The 21,851-nt window shown below is 47.1% G+C and overlaps 7 protein-coding genes across 7 annotated transcripts; 6 read left to right on the forward strand and 1 right to left on the reverse strand. All coding sequences in view use genetic code 12, as the record gives it.

Moving 5' to 3' along the window:
* Window positions 1-1,995: 1,995 nt before the first annotated feature.
* On the forward strand, window positions 1,996-3,165 carry SFP1 (zinc-coordinating transcription factor; the record flags this gene model as incomplete). Its single annotated transcript, XM_025487834.1, has 1 exon — window positions 1,996-3,165. One exon carries the CDS (start codon window positions 1,996-1,998, stop codon window positions 3,163-3,165), a length of 1,170 nt encoding a protein of 389 aa, XP_025341642.1.
* A 337-nt stretch (window positions 3,166-3,502) lies between these two features.
* On the forward strand, window positions 3,503-4,387 carry CXQ85_004207 (uncharacterized protein; the record flags this gene model as incomplete). Its single annotated transcript, XM_025487835.1, has 1 exon — window positions 3,503-4,387. The coding sequence occupies one exon, from the start codon at window positions 3,503-3,505 to the stop codon at window positions 4,385-4,387; it is 885 nt and encodes a 294-aa protein (XP_025341643.1).
* A 72-nt stretch (window positions 4,388-4,459) lies between these two features.
* On the reverse strand, window positions 4,460-7,564 carry CXQ85_004208 (uncharacterized protein; the record flags this gene model as incomplete). Its single annotated transcript, XM_025487836.1, has 1 exon — window positions 4,460-7,564. One exon carries the CDS (start codon window positions 7,562-7,564, stop codon window positions 4,460-4,462), a length of 3,105 nt encoding a protein of 1,034 aa, XP_025341644.1.
* A 3,954-nt stretch (window positions 7,565-11,518) lies between these two features.
* CXQ85_004209 (bifunctional choline kinase/ethanolamine kinase) lies at window positions 11,519-13,150 on the forward strand (the record flags this gene model as incomplete). Its single annotated transcript, XM_025487837.1, has 1 exon — window positions 11,519-13,150. The coding sequence occupies one exon, from the start codon at window positions 11,519-11,521 to the stop codon at window positions 13,148-13,150; it is 1,632 nt and encodes a 543-aa protein (XP_025341645.1).
* A 146-nt stretch (window positions 13,151-13,296) lies between these two features.
* PEX7 (Pex7p) lies at window positions 13,297-14,418 on the forward strand (the record flags this gene model as incomplete). Its single annotated transcript, XM_025487838.1, has 1 exon — window positions 13,297-14,418. The coding sequence occupies one exon, from the start codon at window positions 13,297-13,299 to the stop codon at window positions 14,416-14,418; it is 1,122 nt and encodes a 373-aa protein (XP_025341646.1).
* A 1,002-nt stretch (window positions 14,419-15,420) lies between these two features.
* On the forward strand, window positions 15,421-18,183 carry CXQ85_004211 (uncharacterized protein; the record flags this gene model as incomplete). The annotated part of the gene is made up of 1 exon (XM_025487839.1): window positions 15,421-18,183. The coding sequence occupies one exon, from the start codon at window positions 15,421-15,423 to the stop codon at window positions 18,181-18,183; it is 2,763 nt and encodes a 920-aa protein (XP_025341647.1).
* A 1,494-nt stretch (window positions 18,184-19,677) lies between these two features.
* On the forward strand, window positions 19,678-20,661 carry CXQ85_004212 (uncharacterized protein; the record flags this gene model as incomplete). The annotated part of the gene is made up of 1 exon (XM_025487840.1): window positions 19,678-20,661. The coding sequence occupies one exon, from the start codon at window positions 19,678-19,680 to the stop codon at window positions 20,659-20,661; it is 984 nt and encodes a 327-aa protein (XP_025341648.1).
* Between the last annotated feature and the right edge of the window lie 1,190 nt (window positions 20,662-21,851).

Here is a 21,851-nt window from a genome sequence, read left to right on the forward strand (position 1 = left end):
TGGAGGTAAAGAGGAGTGTAAGCTAGGAAACAACCAGTGTTCACTGGGAGACGAGGAGTGTTCACTGGGAAACAAGGTAAGTAATGACAGAAGTAGGATAACGAGGCTCTGATAGAACCACTAATACTACTAATGGTAGTAAAAGTACTTAAGCTAATACTAATACTGGTAGTCAGCACTCACTACTACTACTAGTACTACTACTAGTACTACTACTGGTACTACTACTAGTACTACTACTAGTACTACTACTGGTACTCCCACCAAACACATCCTCATAAACCAACCACCCCAATTCCCCAATTACACCCTCAGCAACCTCCAACCCGATCTGGTCATCCTGATCCTGATCCCTTTCTCTATCTCCTATCTCCCTCTGCCTTCCTCTGATTCCACTCCCAGCAACCTCCAGCAACCTCCACCAACCTTTACCAATTCCACCTTCAGCCGTTTCCGTTTCCGTCCCCTTCTACGCATCCACCTTCGATGACCACCTTCTCTCCTTCTCTCACATAACACCTCTTACATCGCTTATACCAGTACCAGTACCAGTACTAATACTAATACTACCCTCCACTCTACCTCCACTACAAATCCACACTCCAATCACAAAACCCTCCCACAGAAAAAGAAATATCTACCCACCGTACGGCTTTATCGTCTCTTTGCACCAGCTGCAAAGTTGCAGCTTGCTCTCAAAGTATAAATTGCTGTGGGCCAATAAAACCGGTTCCAAGGCGTCCACCTACATCCTCGTCTACCCCTAAGTCTACCAATTCCACCCCACAAACTACAAACAAGCTCAAATTTAACCTTCTTAACAAAGCGAACCAAAAAAGTCCAAGTCGTATTTTTATACTTTTCCTGGGCCATCCACAGGAAGCTTAGCCTGGTTTCACCTTGCTGCGTTGCTGGAATGCCACAAAAAATGCAACATTCAGGCAGAAAACTACCAGGGAACAGAAAAATAGCAGAAAAATAACAGAAAAATAACAGAAAACGACACACCCACCTGAAACGAGCAGCAAACTGTAACTTTTTTTTTTTTTTCAAGTTTCGTATGTCTATGTGGATTTGGAAAACTTGCAAAGTCTGGCCTGGCCTTGGGAAGGGAATGTAAGAAACCCGTGCACCACATACATAAAATGCTCCTCGGCAGACCGGTTTTTGTGTCGCTTTTGTCGTTTAAAAATGAGCAGAGGTGTCACGTGACACAGTAAGCGATGCCGTTGCCATCCGGAGTCGAGTGAAATTTCCATTTTCCATGGGCCTGTGTTTCCCATTTCTGGGCTATAGCGATGTCCTGCAGGTAGTCGATGGCGTCCAGGCTATGGATTTACGTCCCCCAGTTCCCCCACCGGGGGGAACTGGATTTTCCTTCTGTTTATTTGAACATTTAATGTAAATGTCTCCCCTGGCTGCTCCTTAGAACCAGCAGGACGTTTTCCAGCTCAAAATTTACACCTGGGGCTGGAAGCGAAACTGGGAGCGACTGTGAGAGTGAGAGATGCTTATATGCAGTACACGATATTCCAGTCCCATCAACCGTCCGCCAAAACGACCAAATCCCCTTGGATTTGACCAGGAAGTGGAGCAATGTGTAGAGCGTAGGGCGTATAGGTGGATGCCAAAGTTTGGCAGTCCCATGATGCCTGCCTGTCCTTTTACGACGGTCGTGGGGTTACCAAAAAAGAAATAACGGTTCTTACCTGCAGTCCTGACAAAAAGCCATATCCTCAATCGATAGCTCGTTATCACTAATCAGCATCAGGCACAAGGAGCACCCACCTTCCAGCTAAGTAACTTTCCCGGTCCAGTGGTCCAATCATATTACACGCTTCGTACCCCCCGTACCCCGCTATATTTCCCTTTGTCGTGCCCCGCCTACCCCTCCACTACTACAGTGCCCCTCCTTCCCAACCACATCACAGTCTCAGCTCCCCCCTGAAATATTCCAAGTCTTCTTAATCCCTTCCAACAAAGTTACCGTTTTGCATGTTCAACACCTCCATCTTCGATAACGCCGCCTCCAGCCTGCTGGACAGCGGCCAGGAATTTCTAAATGTGCCTCAGCCCATTGATATAACCCACCAGAGGCAGCCCAGTATCTTCAACAACTCCAGGTTCCGTAGGGAGCTGATTGCACATTCCCAAGGCATGGGAGGTGTTTCCTGGGGCTCTGTGACTATTGGCCTGTGGCTCAAGGACGAGGTGATGATGTATCAGAACCATCCTCAGGGGAACAGTGCCAATCTTCCGGGTAATCTTATAAACCCTAGAAGAGGGCTGTTTCGAATGTCGCTGGTGGCGGCTCCCGTGGCGGCTCAGAATGCTGCTAATCTTCACGCTGGAACGCTTTCGCCGCCAAACACTACCCTGTACCTTCCTACGTTAGAAGCTGACTACTGTAAAGACTATTCGTGCTGTGGCCAGCTCTTGCCCACGCTACACGACTTGCTTAGACACTACGAGGAGGCCCACATTCTGGCGTCGCCGCCTCAGGAAGCCAACTCGCATATCCTTGCGGCCCACCGCAATAGAAACAATATTAACAACATCCATAATGTCATGGAGACCGTGCTGACCACAGATGTGTTCTTGAACAACCACCATCACCAGGCTGCGCAGCAACAACAGCAGCAGCAGCAACAGGCCCAGGGCTCTTTGCATCTCCCGGCAAATCATTTCAACCTCCAGAACCAGACCATAAGCCAGGGCGCCGTTCCAGGGGCCATGCTGCCTTCTGGCAATGGTACTCCTCAGCAACAGCATGTAAACCAGCAACAGAGACATCTCCCGCCTCACAGAGTCAACCAGGCGGTTGCAGATGCCGACTCCGATAGCATGTACATTGACGACCCAGCTCGCCACTTGTACGTGATGGAGAATGAAGAGTACAAGCCTTTCAAGTGTCCTGTGATTGGCTGCGAAAAGACATACAAGAACCAGAATGGTCTCAAGTACCATCGTCTTCATGGCCACCAGAACCAGACACTCAAGGAGAACGACGACGGAACGTTTTCCATCATCGACCCGGAATCCAACACTCCTTACCTTGACGGAGCCGGCATGGAAAAGGATAAGCCTTACCGTTGTGAGGTCTGTGGCAAGCGCTACAAGAACTTGAATGGTCTCAAGTACCACAGAGGCCATACTACTCATTAAACCTCATCCCCACTGCATTGGTTTGTCTCTTCACGTTATTGCATTACTACACTTACTACTTTGGCCTCCTCGCATAGAGACGGTTGTATGGTTTTCTTCGTTTTTTGACCGGACACCATGTTCTATCTTGTCCTACGTCTATATTTGGGATTGCACAGCTATATTTTTTTGCATGCAAAGTTTCATGTTTTTAACATTTTTTAACCTGGCTTGTTTCCATCATTTATCATTGGTTGGTTTAGTCTCCCTTGTCATATGCCTTCCCTGCAGATTACACCCGTACACATCATGATGATACATTTCCCTTAGGGCACTTTTGGTTCCAATCCACACACTTATGGTTACACTCACCCAACGAATCCTATCGTTGATAGGCTCGATCGCTACGCGGTACACGCGGGTGTCGTTGTTTTTCACGCGTCAGTCTCTTTATGGCGCCTCTCTTTTCACGGCCATTGTGATGGTGCTCCTTCCAATTTCAGTGATTACGTACTTGAACTTTTATAAGATGCTCGTACCGGTTGAGAGATTTGCAGTGCCCACTTTGTTTGAAGAGGGAAACCGCTATGGAAGTCTTGACATCAGATCACATGCGTCGTTTACAGAGATTGACACCCTGCTGGCTTTGCTGTTCCTCCGACGCAATGCCGACTTGCCATTTTCCGTGAGAATCAACTTGAGAGCCGTGTGCTTTGTTGAAAAATCGTACCATTTGATGCGGTACGTGTTCAAGCTTACGCCTGATATCATCCGTGAGAACAGCTTTATCATTAATTGCGATCTGAGATACATATATGTCGATAGGAATAGCTGGATCCCGTACCATCTACGGTACTGGGTTCCTCCGATTTTTGTGGACATTTTCAAGACTGTTGAAGTGGATTGGCCCTTGTACTATAGTACAGGAGCCGAGCTTGTCAAGTTGTTGAAAGAACAGAAGAGTAATCTTACTTTTGCAAACACCAACCCAATTCTTATCGACAACTCCAAGACAACCTTGGACTTTGTCATTGAATGGGACGGCATCCGTTATTACCTCGTGAACTACTATTTCCTCAGCTTTTTCATTGGCGTGTTGATCTTCTGGGGCGCCAGTTCCTTCATTTGCATGATCTCTACGCTTTACTACTATAACAAGTTTAGCGATGAGCCTGAAGAAACTATACGTGCCCCACGTCCACGTCCACGTCCGCAGACAGCACCGCCAAGGACACACGGCTAAAGACTTAGCTTTACAATGCATAAAAGATGTGTAACGATAATGAAATTGATTATATCTATGACTGAGATTATCTCAGGATGCATTAAGCAACTTGAGCTCCGTAAAACTATCGATAGGAAGAAAGGGCACAATACGCTGGAAGTATTCGCCCTCGTTGATCTCTTCTCTTTTTGGCGAGCCTCCAAGATCCTCATCTGACGATCTGGATACCGTGGGGACGTAATTGGCTTGGTCGGCTTCAACAGTATGGAACAAGAAGCGTTCAAACTCCTCCACAATCTGGTTCCATTCATTGATGGATTTGCCTAGACATTGCAACGAGGCTTTATTAGAGCACCACGTGCCAATCTTCTTGACAAAACGTTCCTTTTCGTCATCTTCCCCATCATCAAATATCTCCTCTTCAATAAGATAGTTATCAGTACTGATATAAAAGGGATTGTAGATATCTGAATTGAGGAAAATCGAGATAGACGGAACCTTCACAGCCTTTGGTTCAGAGTTTGGCAAGGATTGTCCTTGCAAGTAGAACTTGCCATAGACGTCCGAAGCATTGGCCCTTTGCATTTGTGTAAACTTATTGGTCAAGACTTCGCTATCAACAACAATGTCAAACTTGAAGATTGGACGAACAATCTCAGGAGGCACCTTGAAGAGCTCTGGAGGCTGTGTATTCTTTGACGAACGAGACGAGAACGACGAGTTGGAAGACCCAATGAAGTCAGACATCGAGGATTCGGAATCAGATGTTGCCGAAGAGTCCGTGGACAAGTCGTTGAGCGACGACTGGTGAGACACCAAGCTAGGGCTTGAGTTCCTAGATGAAATCCTAGGAGACGTCGACAAAGATGAAAAAGACCTTGAGTTTCTCTTAAGAGACGTAAGCGAATTCTTTCTGCCCAATGCTTTTGGAGGCTGTATTCTGAGCGTAGAACTGTTCTTTTCTTCTGTGGATAAGCTCTTGAAGAACTTACTCAACGAGTTGATCAAAGAACCATTCTTCTGTGGCTTCGAAAGAGAGCCTTGAGGTGGACTGTTCTTTCCTGTTTGCTGTGCTGGAGAGCTAGGCAAAGAGGTACAGGAGTAAATGGCTTCGTCGAATACCTCGTAAGGATGAGTCTTTCTCAAATCACTGGTTCTTGTAGAATTTCCTGTTAAGTAGCTAGCAGAAATATCGTCAGGGCCCAAGTAAGTTTGACTTGGGTTCAATGGCAAGATACCGAATTTTCTGTTCACCATAGGGCTATCAGGAGCAAAGCTCAACTCTTTTGTGAGTTCTTTGCTTTTGCTCAAAGTGCCATACATCAAATCAAGCTTTGTCTTACTTCTTCTGGTGGTCTGAATGGATGATGAGGATTCATAGTTGTTGATACCAATTATTCTCCAAACCAAAAGACGAAGAAAGTAGGACCGGACGATTGGATTCCAGTGCAAGAAGAACTTGGTCCAAACATCAGTAGAAGTCAACCAGTTAGAGAAATTGACCTTGATGCTGTCTCCAGGATTCAAGAGCCAGCCTTTCAAGTATGAAACGGATTGAGGAAGCTCAGTCTTGCACAACTGATCAGGGATTCTGTCCCACACATTGAACAAGAAGGCCAAACTTCTCTGGATGATCTGAAGATGATGAGTCTCAGTGAGCATGAGGTAAACACAGCCCAACCAAAACTCCCAGTCAATGTTGCTTGTATCAAATACATGGTTCGAATGAACATGAACGAGACTGAGCACTAGGCCATTTCTGTTGCAGTCGTAGATGCTAGTCGAACGAGCAATGTTCACAAACAACAAGTCTATAAACCGGGAAAGATTGTTGGCGAATGGGATGGAGGAAAAGCTAATGTCTCGAGTAGTCTTAAGGATCTTTAATATGCAAGTATAGTTTGTATCATTCAGTTTGAACGGATAGGAGCTGGACAGTTGCAGGGGATTTGGCAGGGGAGCAGGCTGGGGCAGGGGCAGGGGCAGATTCGACGCTGGCACGGCATTGTTTCTTGGAGGAGACTTTGGCTTCGCTGGAGTATTAGACGTAGAAACGGGACCAACCGTGCCAGTAGGCACCTCAGGCTTCTTCATATTGTGAACTATTCTGTTTATGGAGTACTCAAACACCTGAGAAATGTGAGTTGCAATAATGTAGAAACCAGGAAACACCGTGGGCAGCATCTCTCTGTTGACAGAAGCCTTTGCCAAATATAAATCAGTAAGGTTAATGTAATGACGGAAAAAAGAATTGAAGATATCGCTATCGGAGCTGGACCATCTGCGTACCCAGGGCCCGCTAGGGTCACGGATGCCTTTCACCGGATGCTTAGGAGGCGGAATGGAATTTATTATGCCTTGCTTGGTTTTGGAGAGGTTCTCCACGCCTTTGTATGCAATAAGATGGGATAAGTGTTTCGGGAAAGCAGATTTGGCACCTGCCAAGTCATTGGTAGGAGGAGCTTCACAATTGGAAAGCAAATTCTGAACCAGGCTTTGTTTCACATTTAAAAGAAACAACAAGGCGTTACAGACATGCGGGAGATTGAAGAAAGCGAATGCAAAGACTTTACCCACAAAGGCACTCATTGAGATAGGCACAAGCTTCAGAGCTTGGACACGACGTACACAGAGGTCTAAAGTGTCTGTGAGGCAAGAAATAAAGACCGCCTGGGAGTCCAGGTCGGCCACGGTCCATTCTCGTAGGGCCATGATTCTAGATATGCATTCAAAGTAGGCGTTTCTATCCAGGGCAGAAACGTGGGTGGCCAGGTTCTGAGAGGCCAAGGCCAGGAGGAGCAGGCGCCACCATTTACCCAAGATAGCCGTGGAGACGGAGCAAAAACTGGAGTAGATCTTCAGAGAGACCAGAAACACGGATTCTAAAGGAGGTTGCAGGCGTAGGAACGGTAGCAAGACGGTTCGTAGCAAGTTAGCTTTCGTGACGGAGTTGTGTTTGGAGCTAAACTTGGACAAGGCGAGCTCCAACTTCTTATACTGTTTGAGGAGCACTTTTATGGATTTTTCGTCGTCTGGGCTGCTTGGAGGCTCGTGTTTCTGAGAAGGCAGAAACAGCATAGCCAGGTTCGCCGTCTGGGAGACCGTGTATGTTGACTGGGAGGCCAAAGACGACAGCAGGCGAGCCGAGCGAAGGGATTTCCGTCGAGAAACAGACGAGGAGCGTATTATAGGCATGTCAAGGCGAATGTGGATACGTTAGCAATCGGAAGGAAGAAGTGGAGTCTGAAGTATATCTGGAAGCGAGTTGGTCACCAAGCGATGGAAATGGGAGGGAGGGAGGTTGTGGATGGTTGTGAATGTCAGTGGATGTCAGTGGATGTCACTGGATGGTTGAAAGTGTTGGCCCTTCAATTGAAAACAACAGGTGGTTGGGTACTTCCAAAGACAGGCGAGCCAGGCTTAAATATAGAAAAAAACCAAAAAGTCAAGCTCTTTGCTTTCTGGTTCCGTTTTTGAGACCCGGACTGCCAAAGGCAACGTTTTGTGTATGTCTTGGAGAAAAGCTTTGGACCTGGTGCTGATAACAGTGAGACTGAGACTGAGACTGAGGTTGAAGTTTGAGACCTGCCAGCATAAGGTGAACCAAAAAGGAGGGGGGGGGGTCGAGGTATATAAAGAGGAGGAAATTCCCACTTTTTTTTATTCTTCGTTCTCAAATATTTGCACGGCAAGTTGCTAGCTTTTTATTTGGGTCCTTTATTTTTTTTTTACTCCACCGAAAAGAAACAAAAAGAAGAGGTATTACAGCCAAGCGAAAGCAAAAATACCAACCCTGCCAGGAAGCCAAAAAAAAAAAAAAAAGAAGCTCCAGTGCGGCGGATGCGGGCAGCCGCTGCAGGGCAAAAAGCAGTAAAAAAAAGTGAGGCAGGCAGGGAGAAAAAGAGCGCACAATGAGCAACCAGAGAGTGGGACAGGGAGGGAGAGGGAGGCCCAGAAAGGGAAGGAGTGGGAATTTTGGGGAAATAGTAGTGGCATTGGAATTGGGTGGTGCAGAGGTTTTTGGGGGTTCTTTTTTGGGCGATTTTGAGGCAGTTTTGGGGGTTTTGGTGGGGCCCTTTCTGGAGATTGGGGTGGACTGGAATGCTTCGAGGTGGCTGCGATCGACGCTGATTGACATTGACGATTGACAATTGCCGAAGACAGTTGGCAAGAGGCAATGGGCAATTCAACTGGCTATTTACAATGAGCTGGTAACCCAACTGGCTATTTGCAATGAACTGGCTATTTGCAATGAACTGGAAATCGGCAATTGCCAGAGGCAATTGCCTCTGGCCTCTGGCCTCTTGCTACTCGTCAGGCAATGGTTGCGAAAAAAAAAAAAAAAAGTGAAAAAAGTGAAAAAAAAGAAAAATCGAAAAATCGGAAAACCTGACAAATGTGATGCAAAATGCAAACGAACGAATATGGAGCCTGGGTTAATGTTGCGGCTGGCCAAGACCCCTTGTAGAATGTCTCACTTGGCTTTACCAGGTAACCCAGGGCTCTGTTTGTTCTATCATTCTGTTCCCTTTGGTTCTCACTGCTTTCACAGGTGGCTTACACACCGTGGGCTTTGACGACATGGGATGGGCCACAATTGGCTGCAAAGAGGACGGTGAGGTCATGGGATTTTTCTTTTTTCGGTTCTGCCGTCTACAAGGCCTTGGGAATGGTCCAATCCACTCCTGGAGGTTCCTGGAGGTTCCAGGAGCTTCTGGACGTTAAATATAGACCGTCTAGATAGCCCAGCAGCTCTTACAGCCCACGCCATGCTATTTAAAAGCCCAACACCTTTATGGGCCGAATCGGCGTTGGTTCATTAATAGCATGGCGCCAGCACCGCCGCACCAGAGTTTAATAACAAAAACATGGCTGCAAAAATAGCCTGGGCTGGACGACGACCTTCCAACTGCAATGTAATTGCAGTTGAAGGAGGAGGCCTCCAGTGGGGAGGCCCTTTGGTGATTTCTCTACCTCCTCCCACCTTCCTCCCACCTTCTCCCACCTTCTACGCCTCTACAACTTCTAATTGTGGTGGCTGCAAATGCCAAACCACTTCCCATTTCTTTTCACCAAATTCCACCTCCACCAAAGCAAACTTCAATTCTACAGCAAGCTCCTTGACATCTCCATTGCCTGGCCCCTTGCCTGGCCAGGCAAGCTACCCAGAAGCACCAATGGCAGCTTCCAGCTTGCAGCTTCCAGCTTGCAGCTTCCAGCTGCCACCTCTGCAATCTCCTTACAGAAGCTGCACAGATAAGTCATTCTAATTCCACCTGTCAGTTGCTGGCCCCTAGAAAGGCGCCTCCCAAATCAACCAAACCGCCGGTGGGCGCTTCTGCAAGATCGTGCTTCTCTGTCCTTCAGATCTAACATTGCTGCCAATCAAGTTTCCCGTTTGAGACAATCAGCCGCCCAATGTAGACCCCGTTACACAAAACTGAGCCTTGGCCCACATTTTAAAAAAAAGGGTGTTTGGCGTTTGTGTTTGGCGTTTGGCGTTTCGTTCTGGCGGTTAAACCTGGTTTGTGGGACTCCGGACGTTCCGGGTGGTGAACAAAGTATACCTTGACTTGGCGAAGCTGGAGGGCTCCAGGGCTTCAACCAGACCGTCTTCTGACAAGAAAAAAAAGGACTTATCCCTTCCCACAGTTGCTCTTCTTCCCCATTGGATCCTTCTCTTCCTGCTCGGTCCCATGTCTCGCTTCAGCCGCTATGCTTCTGTTGCTCACTCAGATGCGTGAATAGTACAGTTATCACTGTTCTTGGGGCACTTTTCTGCAGCGGCGTATGTAAGACCATTCGTAGGCGCCCTTGGCAGGTGGCTGGTGGCTGGTTCGTGGGGTTTTGGGTTCTCAACATTTGTAGTATTGAGAGACAAGTTGGGAACCACAAACGGTCCGGCTAGCCCAGTGAAAGGAGGTGGAGGTGACTTTAGCAAGCAAGTGGTTTCTATGTCTCCTTTTTTTTTTTTTTTTTGTTGACTTCAGCAAGGTTCGATAAGCTTCACAATGGAGACATCGAACAATAAGCCTCAGGAACAATCTCCACTTGTCTCTGCAATGTTACAGGTAAGCAGAGGCTCAATTAGCTTCTAATAATGGAAGCTGCTTACAGAGAAGTATATGGCTGGTTATGGATTGCTATGCCTTTACAATGGAACATCTATGCCGAGAAGACTTTTCCCAAACCAGAAGGTGTGTTGAACACTGCTATACTCAGGGGAAACCACATTTCTTGGCTTCTGGGGTGCTGGCGAAGAAAATATAGTTAGGAGCATTGAAGAAGGTTCTGGTGGAATGGAATATGGTGGAAGGTCAACGGAACGGAAAGGTCAGTGTTCGTGATTAACGTTTTGTATGATTAGCAATGGTTCAAGGTGCTCCACCGATTTCATACACTTCATACACAGAACCCGTTTATCCACAAACGTAACGTTGCTTCGTATACTTCTATTCTTTTGGCTAGCAAAGTGGAAGCCGTAGCAGCCGTAGCAGACATGGAGGTTGCCTACTACTTAGCAACTAGTGTTAGCAATTACACAGTATGGTGTAATGCCCCACGTGGAACTGGAAACCAGATCCAATTGCACTTTCCTTGCTTCTAAAAAATACCCAAAGAAGACCAGGATCTTGGAATGACCATAATTAATATCCTGCGGTGGTTCTTGTAGTTTCCTTCTCTGGAACTTCTGGTGGTAGACGCACAGTAAGAAGTGTTGATAATTTTTCACACAAGTACGTCACCAACCTCGAAAAACCTCGTATTTGGTCAAAACACGGCACAGGAAACCATATAAAATATCCAAATTGCCGTATTTATCACTCCTCCACGGGCCACTACTCCCCTTGTCTTATCGGTATTCGGTGGCTGCGAAAAGCATACTACACCCCATAATATCCGTACTTTGTGCCCAAAAATCGCCAAAAAAACTACCTACCCATAATCTACCACCCCCAAATATCCCCATAAACTCATCAAAATCTCCCTCCCATACCTCCCCAGGGAAACCCCTATCAACCTGGGGGAGCCTATCTTCCCCATGACACCCGTACACCATCACCACTAAATGTCGTGAGACCAAATAATTCTCAATACGCTAATCTAATTAACCCAGAACTTCCATTAATTAATCCCCATACAATCGCAATGGATATCACTCCCTACGAGGCCGCTCGGTCCCGATCTCGGTCCAGGTCCCGTACCAGAAACTCCACCGCCAATTCCCGTTCCACGTCAGCCACAAGAAGACCAAGCTTGGGATCCCGTAAATCGATCTCGGGCTCTTCGTTGAACAGTCTTACGTTGACACAGCAGCATTTTGACAATGGCGCTGAGATGACCATCCCGTCCGTGCTGGTGACGCTAGATAACACGTTGCCGTTGGATTTCTTCAAACAGGAGCTTATCGCTCTTATTAGAGCACTTAGAATCAGCAAGTGGCATAAGAAGTACTTGACGGTGAACAATGTGGTGGTGACCCGTATTTCGGGCGCTCTTACCAATAGCATCTATAAAGTGGAGCTTAAGGATCCGGCTTTCACGGCGCCTTCGTTGTTGTTGCGTGTTTATGGTAAGAACGTGGACTCTATTATTGATAGAGACTATGAGCTTAGCATTTTGGTGAAGCTCTCGCCGAAGAAGATTGGACCTAAGCTTTTGGGAATCTTTTCCAATGGCCGGTTTGAGCAGTTCTTGGAGGGCTTTTTGACAATGACGAAGCTGCATGTTAGGAGCCCGGTCATCTCCCAGATGATAGGACGCAGAATGAAGGATTTGCATTACAAGATTGAATTAGACGATAGAGACAGGGCCTCGGATTTCCCGCAGGCCTGGATCCAGATCCAGAAATGGCTCAATGTGTTTGAAAAGACGTTCTTGCCATTGTACAAGCCAGAGGAGATCGCTGACATTGTGCTTTTGCCGTGGGATCAGTTCAAGCAATTGGTTTTCACGTACAGAGACTGGCTCTTTTCCAAGTACGACCTGTCACGGTTTTCAGAGAATTATAGATTTTGCCATAACGATACTCAGTATGGTAATTTGCTTTTGAGAGAGACGTTTGATCCAGATGAGGTTATTCAACCTGCGGATAGTTCTGGAGTGAACACCACCAACAGAAGAGACAATGATTTGGCTGTGATTGACTTTGAGTACTCGGGAGCTAACTTCCCAGCGTACGATATTGCCGATCATTTTGCCGAATGGATGTCTGACTACGCGGATGAAAAGCAACCTCACGTCATCCACGAGGAAGCCTTCCCCAAACAAGCCGAGCAATTGAACTTGATCAAATCGTACATTGAGTACGATTTCCGTGTGCCTACGTCCAACCTCAGAACCAAGAACAAACCGTCCATCAACGAATCGGATGTTCTGCAAATGCAAGAGTACGAAATCAAAAAGCTCTACAATGAAGTCGTATTGTGGCGTTCCACCGTGCAATTCTTCTGGGCCATCTGGGGTCTTCTCCAGAACGGACCACCTAAAAAGACCGACATTGGCTTGCTCGGCTTCAACTCTGAAGAAAAAGGTGTCCACAGTACCTTCAAAATCACCACCGGCATGGACGCCTTATCGATGGAAGACTCAGCCATTGTGGACGACGACGAGCCCATCGGATCCACCGACGACGACTTTGACTACCTCAAGTACTCCCAGCAGAAAGCCGCGTTGATCGCCGGAGATATGATCTCGTTTGGTCTCTTGAGCATCAACAATATCCGTCCCGAGCACCACAACCTCATCAAGTTTCTTGACACCCGGACCTTTGACATCTAATCCCTGCATTCATTACCCTTTTTTCCCCCCGTGTGCATCTCAAAAATCAATCACTTCTGATTCTCCCCCATAGTAGGAAAAAGTGTGTAGGAGAAAGTGCGAAAGTTGGAGTTAAAAGTGAAGATAATTCACCTGGAAGACCCATCATGCTTTCGTTCAGAACAGCAGGCTACAACGGCTACGGCGTCAGGTACTCGCCGTTTTTCGACAATAAGCTAGCGGTGGCCACTGCTGCCAATTATGGTTTGGTTGGTAACGGAAAGCTCTTTATTCTTTCCATAGACGCTCAGGGCCAAGTTCATAATGATATTGGCTGGGAGACTCAGGACGGTCTTTTTGATGTTTCCTGGAGTGAAATCCATGAAAACCAGCTTGCTACGGCTCTGGGGGACGGGCTGGTGAAGATTTTCGACTTGAAAGTGCCCCAATTCCCGGTGATGAACTATAAAGAGCACCAACGCGAGGTTTTTTCGGTGAATTGGAACTTGGTGGATAAAAACAACTTTGTCACGTCGTCCTGGGACGGATCTATAAAGGTGTGGACGCCTTCGAGACAGCAATCGATGATTACGTTGAATCCAAGGGTGGACCAGAGTGCCAAAGCAGCTAACCCTCAACCGGCACCACCAACGAGCCACAACCAGAGAGAAGGTAACTTTAATACTTCCCAGTGTGTTTATAACGCTACGTTTTCTCCCCACTCGCCCCTGACGATTATCAGTTGCACGGGGCTGTCGCATGTTAATATTTGGGATATCAGGGCTCCACAGCCACTCCAGCTCGATTTCATTGCCCACGGCGGTCTTGAAGCGTTGTCGTGTGACTGGAATAAATACAAATCGAACATTGTGGCGTCGGCAGGTACAGATAAGGCTGTGAGGGTTTGGGATTTGAGAATGATAGCTAAACTCGATAACCCAGTGCCAGGCCAGCCGCTGCCTGCTTACCATATACGAGGCCCTACGCCGCTTAATGAGTTGTTGGGCCACGAGTTTGCCGTTAGGAAGGTTGTCTGGTCTCCTCATCTGGGCCAGGAGCTCTTGACGACTTCTTATGATATGACATCACGAGTATGGATAGATCAGCTGGAGGATAGGGCACGTTTCTTGAACAACGGCGGCAGTGGATGTAAGGGCATAATGCGCCAGCACAGAGAGTTTGTGGTTGGCTGTGACTATAGTCTTTGGGGAGAACCAGGCTGGTGTGCCACGACGGGCTGGGACGAGATGGTGCATATTTGGGACACGAAAAGGGTGCCTCCAAGGTAGTCCAGTGAAGCCAAAAAGACCTTGAAAGAGACCTTGAAAGAGATCTAAGAGGGAAGTGATGGAGGGAGCTAAAGGGATTGAGGTGGATGGTAGGTAGTTAACATCCAACGGAAGCAGACATTACTTCAATTCTGCTAAGAGGTTGTCTTCTTCCCTTACTGATTCAGCCCCAATCCAATGTCCTCTACGTCACAGCACCCCCAGTGAACTCATTGTATGCCCAGTTGCTGACGTCCATCACACCTCTACATTCGTCACCACCAACGCATTCCACCCACGAGTCTTACTACACAAGCGACGTCTTGTATAATTCCAGACTCTTACAGTAGAAGTACCTACTCATTGCATTGTAATTATGAATACCTGTAGCTCCAAGAACACCTTACCAACTACTGCACGCTTAATTTAAAGTACATCTCAACGGTTTTTGAGCTTCCACAAAAAGACATTGTACTACTTAAACACCCCAAACAAACAAAAAAGACCCTGTTTCATCTTATCCAGCAACCTTACTTTCCAAGCCAAACACCTCTTTCAGTTAACTTACACATCTCTCTGTCAACTCTAAATCCACATATACTCACCGTAAATGCACCCAAGTTTCCCCAAAACACGCCCCGAATTCCACCCAAAACACACCCTCATCGCCCCTTACCTGCCAAAATTAACTTTCCTTCATACCTCCATCCACAACACAACACTCGGAACCTCCTCGGTCTCTTTATGGCTCAGGAACCATAACGTTGGCGGACTGCACATGGTTTGATATCGTTGCCTATTTAGGCAAGCACCTCGCATGGAATCGTGCAGATTGTCCTGCCCAGTGTTATCCTATTGCCCATTTAGGCAATGTAATGTCGACCAGCTGCATACTTCTGTTTACCTATTAACCTTTGCAGCCATTCTTGCTCAGGCTCTCTTCTGCCACATCTACCCGTTTTTATACCCAGCCATCACCCGTCAACTTGCCCAGTTTCAGTAACCCATTTCGTTTCATCTACCATGGACTCGAATCTTGTCATTCTTTCCTTGGAATACTCCTACTTGCTCAACCCACTGGCTGGGTTGTTCGAGTCTGACTCTGGGCTCTGGCAGAGCCTGGCTACTTACTCTCCCACGTTGATTCCATACTCAGCAAGCACTGCTCATGTTCGGGTTTTGGATAATATGGCGCCTTTGAGGGAGACGGTGAGGAAACTTAACCATAACGGTATGAGCATGGAGAACCATGTGAAGTTGGTGGAACCACAATTGAACAACCAGCTTATTACTATTTCCATCAATGGTCTGGAGACGTTTATCAATATCAGCAGAATCGAGCTTTTGAGAGCGTACCACCGTGTGGACGTCAAGAAGATTGTTCTTTCAGATACGGATTTTGCCAACATTGGGCCTGAGTTCGTTCTGAGGCTTGAAGCTATTGCCACACGCTGCCAGGTTGAACTTATGGTTTCAGATAAACATATCGATTTCAAGTCCATGCACGGTGGGGCCCAGGCGCCTTTGGCAGGCCCATTTGCGTTGTACATTGCTGGTCCTACTGAGAACTTGACTGTGGCAGAAACAGAGTGCCGTATTTTGGTGGACGCTTTGTTGCACGGATGCAAAGTTCACCAGATTAACCTTCCGTTGTCGTTGCTTCCGGGCGTGGGAGGTGTCAACTTTGCCAATTTTGGTGAAATCGCTCGCCAGCTGAATGTCAATATCTACTTACCTTCATTGATGCCTCATAGTTTCAATTGTGAGATCATTGAAAGCAACGAGAGTTCTAGTATCTGGGTTACGGCTAAGAGGGTACCTGAGATTCTTTTAGCTAAGCGTATCATTCTGGATTTGGTCACCACTGTGGACTCCAGAGTCAACCTGACTGCAAACTTGTACTTGCAAGAGATTGAGCTTTCTAAAGATAAGCTTGATATCATTACACTTTATTCAGAGAAGGATATCCTGGCAATTATGTTTCTGCACGGCACGTTTGTGCAGATTCCTAGCTTGGGAGAAGCCAAAAACAATAAAATCGTGGTCCAGGGCCATAGCACCGAAGCTGTTTCCAGAACCATCCAGGATATCAGCAACTTGAGCTGCAATTACTACAGTTTGGATATCAAGTTCCCTTCAGGCTCGAGATCTGCTGATTTTGAGTACTACTTGATCAACCTTATCAATATCCGCAAAACATGCATTCTTACGTACAATTGCAACGGTATGAACATTGTGGGATTCAAGGAAGAAGTCAGACTGCTTCTTAAGGACTTGATTGCTGGTTTCCAGAACTCCAGCCTTGTTACTGAAGATTCTAGTGACGAAGAAGACTCCCAGTTCCGATTCTCTGTTAGTATGGAGCTTCGTAACGAACACAGAGAGTTCTTGAGTGGAAAGAAGAACGGTAAGATCATCAAGATCTTGAACCAGCTCAACCACATGCCGCAAATCAGATTCAAACACTTGAACGAGTACAATTTCGTCATTTCTTCTACAATTGCTGTTTCCGCTGGAGTCAAGAATAAGCAAATGTCTTCAGTGTTTGATATTCTTCTGAGAAGCGTCAGTCTTATTGAAATGGAGTTGCCTGCTGAAATGCAATTCAACATTCCAGAAGTGTTCCATAAGAGTATTATTGGCAACGGAGGTTCCATTATCCAGTCTATCATGAAGAAGTATAATGTGTTCATCAAGTTCTCCAGTCTGAAGAAGACTCCTGAAAAGACTACCGACGACAGAATCCTCTATTCCTTCAGAAGAGATAACAATGTCTTGATCAAGTGTCCTATGAAGAACCTGAAGAACATTCTCTTTGTCAAGTACGAGATTGACCAGTTGGTGGCTCAATGCTGCCTGAACACATTGGCCCAGCTGCGTGGAATGGCTACTATCTATAATAGCGTCGGTTTCAGGCTCTTGAAGAGTCACTACCTGATGCTTATTCGTAAACAGGGCCAGGATCTCAGGTTTGTCAACGATATGGAGTCTGATTTTAGTACTTACATTGATTTCCCCACGTCGTTGGAGACTTTCAAGGGTGAAAGCTCCCACTTGTTGGCAATCAAGGGTAACGATAACAGACCGCATCTGTGTGCTCTCAGGTTAGCATCTATGCTTCCTAAGACTTGGGAATTCCAGGTAACCTTCTGTCCTGGTAAGTTCGAAGGAACATTCAGTGAAAGCAACGAAGACTTCAGAGAAAGAATAGTTATCCCATTTAGGCTTCTTTTGGATGTTGAACTCGCCTGGAACAGAAACCCCGTGGACCCAGAAACCCAAGAACCGCTTCCATACCACCAGATCTTTTTGAGTTCTTTTGACGAGATCAACGCCCAAAAGGCTATTGCTGATTTGACCATCTACCTCAGAGAACAACGGTTCCTTATTTTGGACAAGCAAGCCATGCAATTCGACCCAATTGTGCCTGCCATGATGCTCCCAGCCACTCCTTTAGCTTCTCCACTCCGTTCTCCAGTGCGTTCTCCAGTCAGATCACCAACCAGATCCCCAGAACGGTACTCAGACATCTCGATGGATTTCCCAAGATCGCCAACTCGTTCTCCTACGAGATCACCCACCAGATCGCCAGTTAGGTCTCCTACAAGGCAACAAACGAGCAACACAGGCTCCCCCAAAAGGTCTCCCGCCAGAAACCCAGCGCAGCCATTGCGTACCATCACCAACCAACCGATTAACATGAACATCAACACGATGAAAAAGATACCCAGTCTAGCAGCACCGCTAGGCCCCGACACGCGCACGAGCCAGACCCATGGCTGGTGATGCTTCATAACGAATCGATGAATGAATAAACCGATGTAGATGGGATGTAGATGTAGAGAGAAAGCAGAGGGAATAGTAAGAGAAGGCACTACGAAGAGAAGGTAATACGAAGAGAAGGCAATACGAAGAGCATGCTACACATGGATTCTTTTTCATGCCAACTGCTACAATTTTTAGAGCCGAGGATAGGGTCCATTTACGTTGAGCAATTATTACCGTTATGGTACTTCAGTGTCTGATCACTACGGACCGTTATCACCACCCAACTTACCAATTGCGCTCCAAAGCCTTCAACACGCTCCCTCTATCGCCATTTGCGTTTCTGGTCAACCGCCAGAGCCTGATCGCCCTTGTCAATCTAGGTTCCGCTTTCAAACTCTATTTGCACCCACCAAGCGCCAACCACACACCCAACCAGGCTATACAGCTAGAAACAATTACCAGAAACGCTTTTTCCTGTCAATCCTCGTACGAGGAAACCAGCGGGATCACCCTAGAAGCGTTTCTTTGTCTACTCACCACATGGAATGGAATATCGGTGATCTGAACTCCGAGCCGAGACCCACCAGCCACAGACATACCCTTAAGCCTTCCATCCACCGCCATTCCACGCCATGTCCCTTCCTTCCACCAATCACAGCCAATTCCCCAATTCCACCCTCCACCCTTCCTCAAGTGTACACCCAGTGACGTCGTGTGGACGTACCGAGGAAGCAAAGCAGAAGTGGCTGCAAACGCTGCGGCGGTAAGCACAAAACGACCACCAAAAGACCACCATCCGATGTCCTTTACCGACCTTGGAAAAAAGCAACCGCCACTGCCCAGCCCAGAAAGCACACCCTCTTTCAATAATGAATTGTAGACAACCCCTAGATAATGGTGATTGTGGGCGCACAAAGACTCTTGTCTTTCCCAGGCTGGGTGGCTGCCTACTGCCGAGTTTTTCACCTTTTTGCGTAGTCCCCCTCCACCTCAGTTCTGCCTGATATACCTCTACTTTTTGTCCTCCCAGCCAGAAGGCTGGGAGAAATGGTCTCCCACCGTCTAACCCCATTCCAACACCACCACGTCACTTTCCACACCCAATTCCCACCACATCCCCCATCCACTTCAGTCCACCTCCCACCGCTGCTCAACCTTATCGCGCCCAACATTCGCAGCCTCCAACGGCGCCAGGGCATCGAGCGAGCGGCGCGATTGTTGGCCCCGATGCCGAGACAGCCCAATTTTTCAGTCCACCATTTCGAACATTTAAGTGCCAACGAAAACTGCTTTTGAAGCGGAAAAAGTGCTTCTTTTTGAAGAATATTGCTTTCCACGAAAATCCCTAGTCTCCTTTGTCCACCCCTCTTTCCGTAACCTTATTCTCTACCTGCCTCGTTTCGTCCCGATGCACCCGTAATGCGAGTCTAAGCATTACCTGCCGCTTAGATCGACTCCAATGGCTGCCATATAAAGTAGCCTAACTTCCTCCACATTCGTTACACCCACATAATGTACTCGTTTGGGCTTCCTCACCTGGAGATTTGGAAATGGTCTACGCCTTCGGAACCGCCCGTGGCTCCGTTTGAGAATGGCCTTCTAGCTGCTGTGTTTGACGCTTCCATGAAAGTGCTGATGCCTTTGACCATTGCAGTGGTGTACTTTTCAGCTGTGCACTTTATCAACCCAATTGTGATTGACCGCCAGAAGAGAAAGGCTCGGTTGGAGAAGGAGCTGCTTACTGAGGTGCAAGTTAAACGCTTGAGACCTGCTCCAGTGAAGGTGGCTGAAACTTCGGTGTTTAAGGCATTGGTGTTTCTTCACAATGTGTTTCTTTGCGTTTACTCCGTCTGGACGTTTATTGGCATGCTTCGTTGCTTTGGCAGAACTGCTGCTTCCATGTCGTTGAAGTACAACTCTCAACACAAACTTCTGAACTTTATTTATGCTGTGTGTGATGTGGAGAACGGTGTGTTCAAGCAGGACTCCCTTACAAAGAACTTGACCATCTACGGCTGGTGGTTCTACATGTCAAAGTTCTACGAGGTCATTGACACCATTATCATCCTTATGAAGGGCAGACCTTCTTCTCTCTTGCAGAGCTACCACCATGCTGGCGCCATGATGTGCATGTGGAGCGGGATCCGTTACCGTTCTCCTCCAATCTGGATTTTCGTGGTTTTCAACTCTTTCATCCACTCCTTGATGTATTTCTACTTCTCCTTGTGCTGCCTCAAGGTGCGTGTGCCAATGATTGTGAAGCGTGTCTTGACGTCGCTCCAGATCTCTCAGTTCGTCGTGGGCGGCTCTTTGGCTGTGTTCCATGCCTTTGTGTGGTACTGGGACCAGCAAAGCAACACCTTCAACAACTGCATCAAGTCTGCCGAACAGGCTTTGCCTCTTATGATTAACGTCGCCTACTTGACTCCATTGACCATGTTGTTTGCTGCCTTCTACATTGAAAGCTACATCAAGGGAGGCAAGAAGACACTGTAAATATGCCCGGACCTTTTCCAGACACTATATATATTAGATAAGGGTTTGTAGACTTCATGGGCCAAAGGCCTACGAAGTGTATTCTGTCTGCAAACACCGTTAACGGTCAAACAAGACACAAACAGGTCCGTTGGCGGACAAAGACATTGTATAACACAAAGCCAATATGGTAAATACACTAGTCGAAGATATTCACGGTTTATGGTTCTAGTCCATCTACATATTCACGGGTACAAAGTACAATAGGCAGTCAACAACCAGTAAGGTGGCAGTAACCAACTGGACGCCATCAGGTGAAGTCGCTATGCTCAGAGAAATGAAATTTTGCAAAGAAAGACTTTCCTTGCACCCATTTCAACAAATACCTCTAAACACTTATATACTTTCTATAGGGCCTGACGTCATAGGTAGGTCTCAGTTTTCCACCTCCACCAAAACAGCCAACCAGAGCTCCCAACTGTTTTGCAACCATTTTTTTCCACCCATATATGCTTGGCACCAGCTCCAACATCTTATTGGCCTCGCTGGCGTCTCGAAAAAACACACTTTCCGGCAACACCGACCCACTTTCGTTTTTGAGCAACCAAATTACGACATCTTGCAGCCGTCGCTTAGCAGACACAATGTCAAGGGGTGTTTTCGGTGGCTTTTCGGGCGGTTTTGGACTGGAACGGGTGGACAAGATGGTCCTAGGGTGAGACAAATAAAGAAAGTTCAAGGGTTATGACTAGGTGGGTGAATTCGTGGAGGTTGCTTTTTGGAGACATGCGTTAAGGATATGTATGAGCATTTGCAGCCACCAATGGAGGGTGCAGTGATTCAGATGGAGAGCGTAGAAAATTGTGACTTTTTGGTACCAAACGAATCCTCAGAACCCGTAGATTACAGTAGTAAATAATAAAAAGCCGTATCTTTTAAACTGACACCACTATCTCTCCCCATGTCCTCCTGCTGTACCGTGTCTCATACAGTGCAGCCACTCACAGTGAGGACCCACACATGGACTTCCAAAAGGGCCCAACAAATCCACCAAAACCTCCTTCAAAAAAACCCAAAATCCAACACCTCCTTTTCACACCCCGTAGAAGTATAAATAGAGCCCAAATTCCCCCAAATTCTCCCACCTGGCCCGCTTTTCGTCCACCTCGTCCACCCCGGATTTGGCCAGCAAGGAGCGCTCCCTGCAGTGC

Source organism: Candidozyma haemuli (genome assembly GCF_002926055.2).
Source record: "Candidozyma haemuli strain B11899 chromosome Unknown G_2014730914, whole genome shotgun sequence".
Classification (NCBI taxonomy): domain Eukaryota; kingdom Fungi; phylum Ascomycota; class Pichiomycetes; order Serinales; family Metschnikowiaceae; genus Candidozyma; species Candidozyma haemuli.